The 16,977-nt window shown below is 42.7% G+C and overlaps 1 protein-coding gene across 1 annotated transcript; it reads left to right on the top strand.

The window, feature by feature from the left end:
* Positions 1-271: 271 nt before the first annotated feature.
* pggt1b (protein geranylgeranyltransferase type I, beta subunit) lies at positions 272-16,693 on the top strand. Its single transcript, XM_061671856.1, has 10 exons — positions 272-276; positions 522-693; positions 1,021-1,139; positions 1,420-1,484; positions 2,175-2,326; positions 3,250-3,382; positions 6,653-6,698; positions 10,789-10,973; positions 12,048-12,156; positions 15,680-16,693. Exons 2-10 carry the CDS (start codon positions 536-538, stop codon positions 15,820-15,822), a joined length of 1,110 nt encoding a protein of 369 aa, XP_061527840.1. The 5' UTR covers positions 272-276; positions 522-535; the 3' UTR covers positions 15,823-16,693.
* The last annotated feature ends 284 nt before the right edge of the window (positions 16,694-16,977 follow it).

Here is a 16,977-nt window from a genome sequence, read left to right on the forward strand (position 1 = left end):
ATTTGATAATTAAAAAAAAAGGCCTCGATAGTGGTTGGCATGTCAGCCTCACAGTTGAGAAGTTCTGGGTTTCAATCTTGGCTCTGTGGAGTTGGCATGTTCTCCCTATACTTGCTTGGGTTTCTGCTACCTCCCACATTCCAAAACACGCATAATAGGTTCATTGAAGACTAAAATTGTCCATAGGTGTAAATTTGAGTGTGAATGGTTGTTTGTCTGTGTGCCCTGCGTTTAGCTGCCGATCAATTCATTGTGTACCCCGCTTCTTGCCCAAAGGTCAGCTGAAAAAATAAAGCATACATAAAAAATTTTTTTAAAGTTGGACAGAAATAGACAGGCTATAAACTGATACAAATATGACGAATATCTGACAAAAAGATTTCGAGTAAGGTACAAATTTGGAGGAACGGAACAAAAATGTAAAAAAAAAAAAGAACTCCACTATGACGCTTTTATTTTGAAACCTAACAAGCCGCGTTTTGCGGCGGTACGCTTTTATTTTGACACAAAAACACGCGCAGCGGAAATATTCACTATGGACGCGGATGTGAAGCTGGAAACAAAGATGGCGGAAGAGGAGAATCTCTCCGAGGAGCTGGAGCAGCTCGACTTCCTCCGAGACCGACATGTACGCTTCTTCCAGAGGACTCTGCAGGTTTTACCCGAGAGATACGCCTCCCTGGAGACTACCAGGTCAGCTCCGAGCGAAGCCTAGGCCTTTCACTTGACAGCCATTTTTGTGTTGTTGTTTTTAACGGGGACTCCCCAGCGCTAGTTAGCATGCCTGTTAATATCAGCTAGTGAAGTTATGACAGCAACAGGAACTTGTTTCACCAAACAATACAACTGCCTTCATTACAAGTAACATGTATTTCACAAATTACATGACTAGAAAGTGACTTTAACGTTAATGCCGGGCATTTTTGCATCATCATAACTAGCTGGTAACTGTTCACGAGCCGACACCATTTCTCTCCCAAAATGTTGCTAACTTAAGTTACCTGACTTTCTCCATTCCAGGCTGACCATCATATTTTTTGCCCTGTCCGGGCTAGATGTGCTCGATGCTCTGGATGTCATCGACAGCGATGTCATAATCGAATGGATCTACTCATTGCAGGTTCTACCCACGGAAGACCGTGAGTGAACCACACTGCCGGCAAGCATTACACAACATATCCAACATGTACAAGTCGGTTACATTTTCAAATAATATTTATGAGTAGAATAGAATTTAAAAACAAAAAAAATCCTTCCACTCAGTGTCACGTTCCAGTGATGGTCATTAGATGGCAGCAGCACTCTCGTGTTGCCAGTTTTGGCTGCTGCACCATAGCTTTAAAATTTACAGTGATTTGGGATGATTTATTACTGTTTCATGATGATGTCTAATATCTTTCTCTGCTGATCTTTTCCCAGAATCCAACCTCAGCCGGTGTGGTTTCCGAGGCTCGTCACACATCGGAATTCCTTACAGCACCAAGGTAACTTCTGGTACAATCAATGTCAACTACAATTAACGTGTCAAGATGAACCGGCTCTCGCACTCCCTTTTCATTGGTGAATCCTCTAAATGGTCATAATGGCTCAGTCAAAAAAAGAAAGAAAAAGCTTTTATCTTTTTTTTATTTGTTCTATGTCAATGTACTGCTGCCCAGCTGCTTAGTATACAGGCATCTGAGTCTGGCTCATTTGGATTCATTCTTAAATCGGAATTTATCGACGTGCAAGGAATATGCCCAAAGTGGCTGCTTCAAAGCAAAATCACTGACGTCCTGTTAAAATATGTGCATGTGACTTGACTTTTTCTTGTGTGTCCTGCTGTGATACACATGACCACCCAGTTACATATCGATGGGGGAAACTGGTGAATTTTTTCCTACCTTTTCTGAGTCTGCTACTGACTTAGAATTGGGGGGGGGGTCAACCCATGCCACCGTTCCCTAAAAAGGAAGAAAAATGCTGGGTCGACTTCTTACCCCGCCCTTTTCCATGTCACTGGCGTATATACTGACCAAGGACCAAAACATGGAAAATTTGACATTTTTTCTAATAAATGTGTTCTAGCTAAAACTGATGATGTCTATATTTCTTATAACAGTGACTTAGCACTTTTATGACTGTCAATCATTATTACCAGTATTATTATTATTATTATTATTATTATTATTCAGGGTCCGGGTGTGCTGCATCCGTACGACAGCGGCCATGTCGCCATGACCTACACGGGCCTTTGCTCTCTACTCATACTGGGAGACGATCTGAGTCGAGTCAACAAGCAGGCCTGCCTGGCCGGTCTAAGGGCCCTGCAGCTGGACGACGGCAGGTCGGCACACACACACACAGACACACACACACACACACACACACACACAAAGACACACGCACACACACACACACTTGTCATGTGCACGGATGCACACATACATGCGTATATACCCACAAGGACTTAGGGATTTTTAGCTCTCGGTGAACCTGAAATACACAATGAGCTTTACAGGTGAACTTAATTTGACCTTTGTTAAACTTTTGAATGTTTAAGTACTTTTTGCACAATTTGTTGTTCTCTAACTGAACAGCAAAATTCAGATTAGGAATTGGATCCATAAATCGACCAATATTATTTCCTAGTTCAATTTGAGTTAGTATTGAAACAGTCCTCTACATCCTGCTGTTCACATTTTGAACATAAGAGATCAAGACATTACCCAACGTTCAACAGTTCGTCGCCATTGTGAGGCCTCAGACTGGATGTTCTCAGAGGGAAGTGGCCACTAAGAGAACAGCAAGTTGACCAAAAAGTACTGAAACACAGAACAGTTGGACAAGTACATTCAAAAAGTTTATAGTCGGGAATTTTAGCTTCATCTGAAAACACAATATCCCTCACTTTTGTGAGAAGTGTACACTGAACACAACATTGTGGAGTGATCACGTCTGAGTCGACCGGAACGTTAATCTTAGTTAAAGATGTCATTTTTAATGCTGCACTAGGAACTAGTTTGCAAGCAAAAACTTGAATTAATCTTAGAGATTGTTTACCTGACTTGGTTGGTGCTGCTGATTTCATTACCAACAGAGTTCAAATGGGCTCAGAAGTTAACTCTTTGTCTGTGTCAACCATAGGATATATCGAGTGAGGCAATTATAGTTACTACTTGCTTCTGGGAGGGGGGGTGTTTATTTGTGTTTGACTCACATGGTGACTAATGCAATTTCCCCACGCCCCGTCCATCTTGTTCCCTGCAGTTTCTACGCCGTGCCAGAAGGCAGCGAAAACGACATCCGCTTTATCTACTGCGCGGCCAGTATCTGTTACATGCTGGACGACTGGTCGGGCATGGACATCCAAAAGGCCATTGAGTACATTCGAGGCAGCCTGGTGAGTAGATGAGCAGTCACCTGTACAGTGTGATCAGTGAAAGGCTAAACGCTGTTGAGGCTCCGATTGTTTCCACTCACCAGACCTCGACTTGAATGAGGCTACCCACCTTCCAAATGGTGGCACTCTGCTCGGAAACTACTCCATTTATAATGAATGGAGGGCGTCACGGTGCTTAAACTGCTGCAGAGGTTTTTCTAGTTCACCAGTAAATTATTCAGCAAGCTCTGTTTTTGTATCAACAGGCTACATTTTTCAAAAGTTTTCCTAGCTTTTAGGAATTTGGAATTTACAGCTGAACTGCTTATTATGTAGTTTCTGTATTTCCTCATGTCATGGCTAGTGGTATTTATTTAACTGCAGTGATGATCAGCCATCTACTATGGGTAAGACTTTGTGGGGAGGCTTTTACTTGTGCAAAGGCATCTATAATAAAAATAGAGATATTAAAATATTTGTTTTCACCACAAAAAATATTAACAACCAAAAAAAATATAAATTATACATATTGTGATCTGATATATTGATACTGTTGATACAATGTGTTACAAACAAAGAGCAGCGTTTAGGAGTTATTAAAATTTGAATTAATCTAAACAGAAAACCGATTTAGATGTTGCATGTTGGTAAATGGTAAGTAATAAATATAGTCTATTGATGCAACTGTAATATTTTAGTATGAGTGCAAAGTGGGGATTATAATATTATTGACAGTGATATGTAATAACTGATTGCTGAATGCTAATACACCCAATATGTACAGTCTATGAAACATCTGTTATAATATACATAGTTGATTGGAGGCTGTAATGTCATATATTTTAAAAATATGTATGATAAAATATATTTTAATTAAGTGTAATTATTTTTGGAAAACAGTAAATATATTTTACAGTTGTAATATTTATAAATGTAAACATTTTGTGGAAAAGCAATGAAAATAAAAACAATATTGGTAGAAATTAATATAATAGTTGTATGTAAAAGCTATGTGTTGAAAGTATTTACAGTAAATGAATAAAAATGCAATATTTATATATAAGTATATTTTTTTGTGGAAAAACTAACAAATATATTGCAACCAATGCTCATAAAATGCCAGTTTTGTTGTTGTTTTTTGTTTTACAACCCCAATTCCAATGAAGTTGGGACGTTGTGTTAAACATAAATAAAAACAGAATACAATGATTTGCAAATCATGTTTGACCTATATTTAATTGAATACACTACAAAGACAAGATATTTAATGATCAAACTGATCAAATTTATTGTTTTTAGCAAATAATCATTAACTCAGAATTTTATGGCTGTAACGCGTTCCAAAAAAGCTGGGACAGGGTCATGTTTACCACTGTGTTACATCACCTTTTCTTTTTTAACTACTTTCAATAAACGTTTGGGAACTGAGGACACTAATTGTTGAAGTTTTGTAGGTGGAATTATTTCCCATTCTTGCTTGATGTACAGCTTCAGCTGTTCAACAGTCCGGGGTCTCCGTTGTCGTATTTTACGCTTCATAATGCGCCAGGCGGCACGGTGCCCGACTGGTTAGAGCGTCAGCCTCACAGTTCTGAGGACCCGGGTTCAATCCCCGGTCCCGCCTGTGTGGAGTTTGCATGTTCTCCCCTGTGCCTGCGTGGGTTTTCTCCGGGCACTCCGGTTTCCTCCCACATCCCAAAAACATGTATTAATTGGAGACTCTAAATTGCCCGTAGGTGTGAATGTGAGTGCGAATGGTCGTTTGTTTGTATGTGCCCTGCGATTGGCTGGCAACCAGTTCAGGGTGTACCCCGCCTCCTGCCCGATGACAGCTGGAATAGGCTCCAGTACGCCCGTGACCCTAGTAAGGAGAAGCGGCTCAGAAAATGGATGGATGGATAATGCGCCACACATTTTCAATGGGAGACGGTTCTGGACTGCAGGCAGGCCAGTCTTGTACCCGCACTCTTTTACTACGAAGCCACGCTGTTGTAACACGTGCAGAATGTGGTTTAGCCTTGCTGAAATAAGCAGCGGTGTCCATGAAAAAAACGTTGCTTGGATGGCAGCATATGTTTCTCCAAAACTCGTATGTACCTTTTAGCATTAATGGTGCCTTCACAGATTTGTAAGTTACCCATGCCATTGGCACAAACACAGCCCCATACCATCACAGATGCTGGCTTTTGAACTTTGCGTCCATAATAGTCTGGTTGGTTCTTTTCCTCTTTGGCCCGGAGGACACGACGTCCACAATTTCAAAAACAATTTGAAATGTGGACTCGTCGAACCACAGAACACTTTCCCACTTTGCATCAGTCCATCTTAGATGAGCTCGGGCCCAGAGAAGCTGACGGCGTTTCTGGGTGTTGTTGATAAATGGCTTTTGCTTTCCATAGTAGAGTTTCAAGTTGCACTTACGGATGTAGTGTCGAACTGTATTTACTGACATTGGTTTTCTGAAGTGTTCCTGAGCCAATGTGGTAATACCCTTTACACATTGGTGTCAGTTTTTTATGCAGTGCCGCCTGAGGGATCGAAGGTCACGGGCGTTCAATGTTGGTTTTCGGCCTTGCCGCTAACATGCAGTGATTTCTCCAGATTCTCTGAACCTTTTGATATTATTGACCGTAGAAGATGAAATCCTTAAATTCCTTACAATTGTACGTTGAGGAACATTGTCCTTAAACTGTTCGATTATTTTCTCACGCACTTGTTCACAAAGAGGTGAACCTCGCCCCATCTTTGCTTGTGAATGAAATGACTGAGCAATTCAGGGAAGCTCCTTTTATAACCAATCATGGCACCCACTTGTTCCCAATTAGCCTGTTCACCTGTGGGATGTTCCAAACAGGTGTTTGATGAGCATTCCTCAACTTTCTCAGTCTTTTTTTGCCACCTGTCCCAGCTTTTTTGGAGCATGTTGCAGCCATAAAATTCTAAGTTAATGATTATTTGCTAAAAACAATTAAGTTTATCAGTTTGAACATTAAATATCTGATCTTTGTAGTGTATTCAATTAAATATAGGTTGAACATGATTTGGAAATCATTGTGTTCTGTTTTTATTTATGTTTAACACCATGTCCCAACTTCATTGGAATTGGGGTTGTACATTGGAGCCCTCAGAGTTTATTAAAGAAGTCTGTAACTTCTCTCTCTTCATAAAAGACTGAACAGAAGCAATGTGGACTCAAATAAAGAGCAACTTAATTCGCTGATGGTTTTTTCAAAGCAAGACAATGCTATCCATCATTGATTGAATGTTGTCTTTTCTGTTTTCCAATAATAGTCGTACGATAGCGGTTTTGGTCAGGGAGCCGGGCGAGAGTCACATGGTGAGTATAAGCTTCTCTTCACACCTTAACTAGTTTTTGTTTGACCATGTCGGGCAATTACCTGCAATAATATGCTGGCCAAAGAACTTGACTAGTAGTCACGAAGGGTACCATTTTGTCTCAATTTTCAATCTCAACAAGCCATGTGTTTTTGTTTTGCATGTTGCTATTATTTGTTGTGCTGGGAGCACATTGGGCTGGTGGTTAGCACGTTTGCCTAAAAGTTTTGAGATTCTGCGTTCGAGTTTGCATGTTAATCCGTGCTTGTGTGGGTTTTTGCCGGGTACTCCAGCTTCCTCCTATGTTCCAAAAACAGCCGTTTTAGGTTTATTGAAGACTCTAAATTGTCCATAGGTGTGAATGTGCATGTGAATGCTTATCTATGTGTGCCCTGTGATTGGTCGGTTAACCAGTCCTGAGTGTACACCCCGCCTCTCACTCGGAGTCAGCTGGGATAGGCAATCACACTTGGAAATAAAAAATTGTAAAATTGATCGTTAAAAAATTATAATAATAAATCCAACCCCTTGAGCTGGCACCTTATCGTGGTGGAGGGGTTTGTGTGTCCCAATGATCCTAGGAGCTAAGTTGTCTGGGGCTTTATGCCCCTGGTAGGGTCACCCATGGCAAACAGGTCCTATGTGAGGGCCCAGACAAAGCACAGCTCCAAAACCCCCTATGATGACAAACAATTCAGGAAAACGTTTTCCCTTGCCTGGACGCGGGTCACCGGGGCACGCCTCAAGCCAGGCCTGGAGGTGGGGTTCGAAGGCAAGCGCCTGGTGGCCGGGCCTGCATCCATGGCGCCGAAAGGGTATGTGGGTCCCCATTCCCATGGGCTCACCACCTGTGGGAAGGGACATAGGGGTCGGGTGCAGTGTGACTTGGGCGGTGGCCGAAGGCAGGGACCTTGGCGATCCGATCCCCGGCTACAGAAGCCGATAAGAACACGAGTGGTGTTTTGTTATTGGACTCTGTGCTCACCACGGATTGTCCATAACGAACACCATGTTCAAACATAAGGGTGTCCACGTGCCCTTGGCACCAGGACACCCTGGGTCATAGTTCGATCGACTTTGTGGTCATGTCAACGGGCTTGCGGCCGCATGTCTTGCACACACTGGTGAAGAGAGGGCCGTAGCTGTCAACTGATCACCACCTGGTGGTGAGTTTGCTCCGATGGTGGGGATGCCGGTCCGACCTGGCAGGCCCAAACGTATCGTGAGGGTCTGCTGGGAACGTCTGGCAGAATCCCCTGTCAGAATGAGTTTTAACTCCCACCTCCGACAGAACTTCGCTCATGTTCCGCGGGTGGCGGGGGACATCAAGTCCGAGTGGACCATGTTCCGCGCCTCCAATGCTGAGGCGGCCGACCGGAGCTGTGGCCGTAAGGTGGTCGGTGCCTGTCGTGGCGGCAATCCCCAAACCCGTTGGTGGACACCAACGGTGAGGGATGCTGTCAAGCTGAAGGAGGAGTCCTATCGGGCCTTTTTGGCCTGTGGGACTCGCTGGCCAAGCGGAATGCAGCATTGGTGGTCGCTGAAGCAAAAACTCAGCCATGGGAGGGCTTCGGTGTGGCCATGGAGAAAGACTTCTGGACGGCTTCGAGGAAATTCTTGTCCACCATCCAGCATCTCAGGAGGGGGAAGCAGTGCACCATCAACACTGTGTATAGTGCTGACCTCGACTCGGGACGTTGTGAGCCGGTGGGGAGAATACTTTGAAGACCTCCTCAACTCCACCGACACGTCTTCCCATGAGGAAGCAGAGTCTGGGTTCTCTGAGGCCGGCTCTCCTATCTCTGGAGTTGAGGTCACCGAGGTGTTTAAAAAGCTCGTTGGTGGAAAAGGTGGATGAGGTTTGCCCGGAGTTCCTAAAGGCTCTGGATGTTGTGGGGCTGTCCTGTTTGACACGCCTCTGCAACATCACATCTACATTGGGGACAGTGCCTCTGGATTGGCAGACTGGGGTGGTGGTCCCCCTTTTTAAGAAAGGGGATCGAAGGGTGTGTTCCAACTACAGGGGAATCACACTCCTCCCTGGTAAGGTCTGTTTGGGTTGCTGGAGAGGATGGTCCGTCGAGAAGTCGAATCTCAGATTCAGGAGGAGCAGTGTGGTTTTCGTCCTGGCCGTGGAACAGTGGACCAGCTCTACACCCTCGGCACGGTCCTCGAGGGTGCATGGGAGTTCACCCAACCAGTCTACATGTGTTTTGTGGACTTGGAGAAGCCGTTTGACCGTGTCCCTCTGGGAGTCCTGTGGGGGGTGGTTCGGGAATATGGGGTATCGAACCCCCTGATACGGGGTGTTCGATCCCTGTACGACCAGTGTCAGAGTTTGGTCCGCATTGCCGGCAGTAAGTCGGACTCGTTTCTGGTGAGGGTTGGACTCCGCCAAGGCTGCCCTTTGTCACCGATTCTGTTCATAACTTTTTTGGACAGAATTTCTAGACACAGCCGAGGCGTAGAGGGCGTCCGGTTAGGTGGCCTCAGTATTGCATCTTTGCTTTTTGCAGATGATGTGGTTCTGTTGGCTTCATCAAGCCGTGATCGCCAATTCTCACTGGAGCGGTTTGCAGTCAAGTGTGAATCGGCTGGGATGAGAATTAGCACCTCCAAATCTGAGACCATGGTCCTCAGTTGGAAAAGGGTGGCGTGCCCTCTCCAGGTCGGGGATGAGATCCTACCCAAGTGGAGGAGTTCAAGTATCTCGAGGTCTTGTTCACGAGTGACGGGAGATCGACAGGCGGATCGGTGCAGCGTCTGCATTGATGCGGAACTTTGTATAGGTCTGTTGTGGTAAAGAAGGAGCTCAGCCGAAAAGCGAAGATCTCAATTTCCCGTTCGATCTACCCTCAGCTATGGTCACGAGCTGTGGGCCGTTACCGAAAGAACGAGATCCCTGATAAAAGCGGCTGAAATGAGTTTCCTTCGCAGGGTATCCGGGCTCGCCCTTGGAGATAGGGTGCGAAGCTCGGTCATTCGGGAGGGACTCAGAGTAGAGCCTGCTAAAGCTACTGCCCCCACGACCCGACCTCTGATAAGCGGTAGAAAATGGATGGATGGAAAACAAAAAAAATCCAGATTTTGTGTAAATCTGCTTTCTTAATCTTCTAGTATTACTTCCACTGGGGACAGGAGAACATTGCAAGTAAGTTAGGGAGCAACCAGTCTAAGTCATAAGCCCCAGTTTTGCTCTTAAAATGGAAATGTTATAATGTGATTATATAAGGTATGTGCCAGTGTGTTGGTGTAGAAAGGGTTGTAGTAACTGGTTTATGGGATTATCAATTAATTCCTGTCACTGTTGCTGTTTATTTATCCCTGCTCAAATGAAATCTCATTAGTTTTGCATACAAATATGTCACGTCAAAGGAATACTGCAGAACACCACTGTCAATAAACGTATAAAGAGTTAGTCAATTAACCACTGTACTAGCCATCCATTCATTTTTTTATAGTGCTTTTCTTTCTTTGTGTCGCAAGTCGGATGGAGCCTATTCCAGGTGACTTTGGGTGAGAGGCAAGGTAAATTTTGTCTTCTGTGAACCTACCAAGCTTGTTTTTAGAATGTGGGGGCAAACCGGAGTGCCCGGAGAAAACGGACGCAAGCCTGGGGAGACCACGATCACAGATTCAAATCCAGAACCTCTCGACTGTGAGGCAGACGTGCTAACCACTAGTACACCGTGACGCCCACAACTGTACTAATAAATTACCTCCCTCTCCCTCACACATCTGTAGACATATTCACTCAATGAAAATTACCCATCTGTCCCCAAAGTATGTTTGCACACCCACACTGTAAAAAGTGTTTTTGGCAACGGATACCATCACATCGCGTCTGGAAACATTCCCTAATGCAGGTTTTAATTAATTAGAGTGTTTAGTGCTATAAATTTGTTCCAATCTCCAAGGTATAAACTAAAAATGCCAACATCAATGCATAGGTAGACACATTCTTTGTGTAGGAGGAGCAGGGCCCACCTACACAGACATAATCTGTTTATACTCATCTGTCATCACTGGTATTAAAACATAATGAGAGTTGTCTCTCATCTTGCCGTGCCCGTCCATCTTTGTGCGCCCAGGCGGTTGGACCTACTGCGCCATCGCCTCCTTGTGTCTTATGGGTCGATTGGAGGAGGCGCTGAGTCGGCGCGAGCTGGACAGGATCCGCCGCTGGTGCATCATGAGGCAGCAGAGTGGCTTTCACGGGCGCCCCAACAAGCCCGTGGACACCTGCTACTCGTTTTGGGTGGGCGCAACGCTAGAGGTATGCACAATTGTTTAATTTTTTTTCTTTGAGTAAATCATTAAAATGTACACGGGTGTTAACATCACATTTTCCACAATGCAATGTAGGAAATACATCTGATCATAAATGAAAATGCAAAGTCGTCACCTTTGTATCCGAATTTAACCAAACAATTAATAAAACAAATACTACACCCTCGTGCATGCCACAAAAGTGTTTATAGTGCATTTAAGGTATCTTCTCAGATTTTGAATGATCAAAATTTAAGATATACTATAACAATGCTGGCTGTGTGTTTTCTTTTTTTTATATATAAAAAAATATATATATGAAAAACATGTTTCTTTAAAACGCAAAATGCAAGGTCAGATAGAGGCGGGGTAAAAGCCATCACCGATTAATGTGAAGCCAACAAAACAATCATAAATTTTTTTTTTAATAATAATAAATGGAACACACAAAAAAATACCGGATGGTCAAAATATTTTTCCCACCTGCAACCACTACTGAAAACTAAACTAAACAACTAAAAAAAAAAGTATTCAGCGTTTAAAGATGCCTTGCAGGAAGTAGTGGAATGGGAAAAGGAAGGCATTTGCAGAGGGATATTGTTACGTTTTAGGGGTATTACTAGAATGTGAATGACAGCTATGTTACAGTGAGTTCTATTTCCTTTTCTATGGTTATCATTACACATTGCCATTACCCTTCTGTGGTGGCATCACAAACCACACGTCTGTAATGGTTTAACGTTCAAGATTTTTCTTTTTGTTTTTTACTTTATTGGCTTAATTTTTTCCAAAAAAACGAATTGTAACTTTTGGATGTTCAGCTGTACATGCATATGGGTCATAACTATGCCAGCGGTACACGCGTGATCCTAAAATAAGAGAGATGTCGACTTCAAAACGGCGATGAGTAAGCCTCGGCTGCATCAAGGCAATGTAGCTAATGTGTGAATATTTAGGTCACAACTGTGCTAGAGGTGCAACGGCTTTCTTTGTATAGAAATGCAAAATGGCCACCGTAGTTGACCTCTCTTATGCTCTGACAATTTACTTAATGCTCATTATTCCGTGTCTTCTGTTCCAGCTATTAGATGTGTTCCAGTACACCAACTTTGACAAGAACAGGACCTTCATCCTGTCCACGCAGGATCGCTTGGTTGGTGGCTTCGCTAAGTGGCCAGACAGCCATCCAGGTAAGTGTGCAGTAACAGTATCAGCTTAGGAAGCGCTCCCTCGCATTTCTCCACAAGTTTCCTTTTAAAATCACCAACTGTTATCCTACACTTTGATCGGTCCAGGCTTGTTTCAATGGTTGTGTGTCCTTCTAATGTGTAATTGATGAGCCCAGAGACTGACGCACTCACATTACAAAGGCCAATGTGGCAAAGCCGCCTCTGTATTCACTAACCTCGTAAATATTACAGAACAAAGGCGAACGTTTAAAAGAGATGAAAGGGGTTTTAAAGTACAGATTGCTTTGCATGTTCCACACAAAAGAAACCAATGCAAATCTCATTCTCGCAGAATAAAAAACATTGTGAATGTTTGACACAATCGGATTTGTCAAGATAGTGTGATTTGTGAGATTATGCTAAGCCTTTTATTTTGACAGACTATTAGGTAATCACTTTTTTTTTTTTTTTTTTTTAAATATAAAACTCCTCTATACAGTAACTAGTACTTTGTAGATTGCCGTATGGCCTAATTGTTATTGTATCATATAATGAAGAATATTTAATTACTATACGTAGATAGTTGGCAGTAAATTCTAAACTGAAAACTTGCCGACATTCAACCTGATTTAAGACAATCATAAATAAACTGACAATTTAGACATCTGACATAGCATCATGTGTGATTAACATGAATTAAGATAACTTGTTGACTATTCATAACTTGGTATTAATCCAATAATCATGGAATTTAAAAACAGTGGAATCCCTGAGGTCAAACATTCCAATTTAATAAAGTAGAATTCATATGAAATTATGGAAATGTAGTATTCATCATTTCACAAGTGTAAGGATGTCAACCACTGTAAAACACCAAAACAATGTTCTCCCTCCACTTTGACAAGTAACATTACATCTACAAATAATTCTATCCAGTGTCTGTTAATGTAAATACTGTGGTGCCTTGAGATACAAGTTTAATTTATTCCGTGAACACGCTTGTAACTCAAAACACTATTTTACGTATTTTAAATCATCTTTTTCCACTGAAATTAATGGAAATGCCATTAATCTGTTCCAGCCTCCCAAAAAGAACTACAGTTGTAGTTTTATTTAAGATGGAAATAGTATTCTATAAAATTGTACCTTTTAAAACATAAAGTAATAACATATTTAAATTAGATGTAAGGAATTTAGCAGTTTTGCATTATGATTAATTCATTGCGATTCCTCCTGGTGTGTGCAACACGGCCCCCAGGTGGCAGTATAATACAGTCATGAAGACAAAAAACGAAGGCTTTCACAACTATTGCAAGTAACTCCGTAAACTGCAATAGTATTAGTTATTTTTCACAAAGCATAAAGAATATATGCCTATAGGTATTGTTATATTGTTTGTCTACAAGTGTTGATTCACCATTTGTGTTCAAATATTAGTTGCCTTAAGGGTTATAAGACCGCATCTAGTAGTGCTATTCGCTAGCCCTTCTGTGGCATTTTGTATTAAATTGTGTGGTTGTTTTAAACACACAATGTGTAATTCTCTTCATGTTATGTTTAGTTTGACATTAAAGTTCAACTGGGAGTGGCATTAAACAGCTGCAAGCCTCTTTTTTGAAGAATTATTCACTATCTGACAAACTGCGGCTTGTTGTGAAGTGAGCTGAATTCACTGCCACCATACACTACTCGTATCTCAAATTTGTGCTTCCAGGTCAAAGCAAAAACATCGGCCGAACAATGGAAAGTCGGGTGACTCGTATCTCAAGGGACCAGTGTACACTTGTTAATACCAGCAACCCCTTTAAAACGACACTAGGCGACAGTATTGCTGTGCAAAAACCTAACTGTTCCCTCTCCATCTGTCAAAGGGTGAACAGTTTTACCTTGAGTTTTCATTTAGCTTTATTTCACAGTGGTTGACCTACATTAAACAGGATGTTGAAAAATGTAATTTAAGCATTGTCTGTGCTGGTATTGTAATGGGTATTATGGTAGCCTGGAATGAATTAAACCCACTTTACATCACGGCAGCTTTAACGTTTGTATTTGTGTGTTGTTTGATTGTTAGTAACATTGGTTGTTTTTATAGCTCCAGTGACAGTTGTTGGTCCAATGCGCCCAAGTTGTGGTATAGATGCTGTAAATCCTGACTGATGCACTGATTGATAATGATGGAGCCTTCCAATCGTCTGCCATTTCATTATAATTCAATTACCAGTCCATTTACAGGCGTGCACAGCTTTTACTCAGATCCCAGGGGACAGGGGTCACACGGCTACCACTTTTGAATTATTCATTGCTGCTCAAAGGAGCAGGGCAACAACAATAAAGGGTCCTCATCTTTGGGTGGTTAATGGGAGGTCAGATGGTTGTTTAATTGAGTATTAGTAATTGAAGGTGACGACCACTCTAGTGGTTTAAAGCAGGCAGGGTACACGCCCAAAGATATGTCACCGATTCTGAGCCAGATTCCTCCCTCTTTAGACCAAAGGCAGCAAAGGCCATTGGGGGCTACTAAAGATGATCCTGACAGATGATCCTGTGGTTTGAAGTGTGTTTAGAGTGATTTTGAAAATGCATGAAGGCTACATTTACACTGCAGGCATGATGCCCAGTTCAGATTATTTTTGTTAAATTTGGTCTTTTCATGTAGTCCTTCACATTACAAAAACAAATGCAAATTTTACTGTGAACATAATGCATCTGTGAAGTGCATCTGCACAAAACACGACGTCCCTTAGCGCATGCGCACAAAATCTCTATTTACGGAATTTACGGTCACTCATACGACACATTTGTGGAAATTTCAAGGACTTTGTGCTTGAACGGAGTCTTTCCCCCATATATTTATCAGTTGTAAAGCATCTTCTTTTCACCACTAACAGTTTTCAGCACCTTTGATCGCCATTGCTTTTTGTTTCATCTGTTTTGTCCAACAATTGTGACCGTTTTGGGCTTTTGATAATGTGTAGCTCAGATGAGTGTGACCTGAGCGTCCAGACTGCGGTCCCATCGGATACACATCCAATTTATATCCACAAACGTAAGCGGCTGGGGTCGGATTAGAAAAATTCGGAATTGTACTGTTAACATTGACAAGAAAAAAGCTAAGATACAGGTCACATATAAAATCGGAATTGACCTGGAGTGTGAACGTAGTCCAATTTGGCTCAATTATCTGTATGCATCTACCCCAGTTAAGCTAGGGTCACACCAAAGTGTTCTCAGTATTGGTGCCCAAAACAGCACTGGTTCTTCGTGTTTCGATCACCAAAAGGAACGGTGCTAGTGATGAACCCTTTTTGTAATCACTGTTGATGCAGACACAGAATTCCCAAGTATGTTCTTATTGAAACCAACAGGGAACTGGGTGTAGAACCAGAACTGGTTTAGCACTATTAACCAATTCGGTGTACTGGCCTGATACGAGCAGATGTTTCCACTCATATACAGTATGTGTTCATCATCCCTGACCTAGTTCCTCCCCTTTCAATCTCTTTCATGCTGACCACTTTCGTCCCTCCCTTTCTCCCACCGCCAGACCCTCTGCACGCCTACTTGGGCCTGTGCGGTCTGTCTCTGATGGGAGAGCCCAGCCTGAGGAAGGTCCACCCAGCTCTCAACATCACCCAGAGGGCCTTCGAGCGCCTCCGCCAGCTGCAGCAGACATGGAGGGGACAATAGCGGCAACTGTGGCTGACAGGAGCATCCGGCAGGTCAAATCCAAGGCAACAGGAGTCTCTGCTGCCAGGCCTCCTTTTTTATTTGAAGACTTAGGAGTGCACAGCTACTCCATAGCAACTTTGCAACATGGCCTTGCTGTGGGGTGACTCTTCTTTAAAGCTGCCTTTTTGTCAACAGACTGCAGTCAGTTTAAGTGTTAAGAAATATATGTGCCAAAAATCACCAGAGACCTGAAAACATTCCTGGTGCCAAATTGTCTCCCATTTTTGAGAAAGTGAAAGGAAAACCGTCTGCTATGGTTTCTTGCCAAGCGGCAGCACTATTTCTATTATGGACCACGCTGGCTCAGTATCATGTAGAATGGACCTGAAACCTTTTAGAAACACTCTCATAATCAACATGTCGCTAATGTGCGTCTTATGGACAGAGCATTCATATATCATCAAAGAACACCAAGCCACCACCTTTTTCCCATGTCACAATCCAGTCTGGTTACGATCATAATTTTGGATACATCCAATCCTTAAAAGGAAAAAAAACATTATCCCTATCCAGTAACACCCTTCCATTACTCATGAGGCATCTTCAAAGCGCTCCAGTTTGCTTCCAGCCTGCCAGGTTTGATGTCCCGTCTCACCCCACCAACTCCCACTGGTTCCTCCTCCTCAACCTCCCCTTGGCTTTGTTTACTAATGTGGAGGTTTGATCAGGTGTATCACAGCATCAGCGGCGTACCCAACGGAGTTGAGGCCAAGAACCACCTGCAGGGGTCCAGTCTTTCTTTGACTTTTGAAAATAAGTAGAAAAAAAAAAATCAAGCATGAGCATACTTCCTTAGGCAAGTTTCAATAAAATGGAGCCTATTGGGGAAGGTGCTTCATTTTTCTTTTTGTACTCACCCAGGATTTATGAGCTGTGTGCTGACCTTGCCTCAGAGGCATTTACTATTCAATATAAGAGCTTGCTTGATAGCCATCTTTGACTTCATGCTCCAGCTGGAAGTTGCTCACAATCCTGCTCAACCTGCTGATGTTCTTACCACTGCTGTGAATCCCCACTTACGAGCTAGTAATTTGGTGACATTAGCATTTTAACATCCTGAATCGCTCAAATACTATTCCTGGTTTGCTCCATCCTGATCGAACCACAAAGCCT

The sequence above is a fragment of the Phycodurus eques genome, chromosome 3 (genome assembly GCF_024500275.1).
Source record: "Phycodurus eques isolate BA_2022a chromosome 3, UOR_Pequ_1.1, whole genome shotgun sequence".
NCBI lineage: Eukaryota > Metazoa > Chordata > Actinopteri > Syngnathiformes > Syngnathidae > Phycodurus > Phycodurus eques.

Excerpts from the sequence above, each read along its gene's own strand:
- pggt1b (XM_061671856.1), top strand. The coding sequence starts at position 536 with ATGGACGCGGATGTGAAGCTGGAAACAAAGATGGCGGAAGAGGAGAAT. Across the intron at positions 10,974-12,047 it reads GGGTGGGCGCAACGCTAGAG|CTATTAGATGTGTTCCAGTA; the intron begins GTATGCACAATT and ends CTTCTGTTCCAG. Across the intron at positions 12,157-15,679 it reads GTGGCCAGACAGCCATCCAG|ACCCTCTGCACGCCTACTTG; the intron begins GTAAGTGTGCAG and ends TCCCACCGCCAG.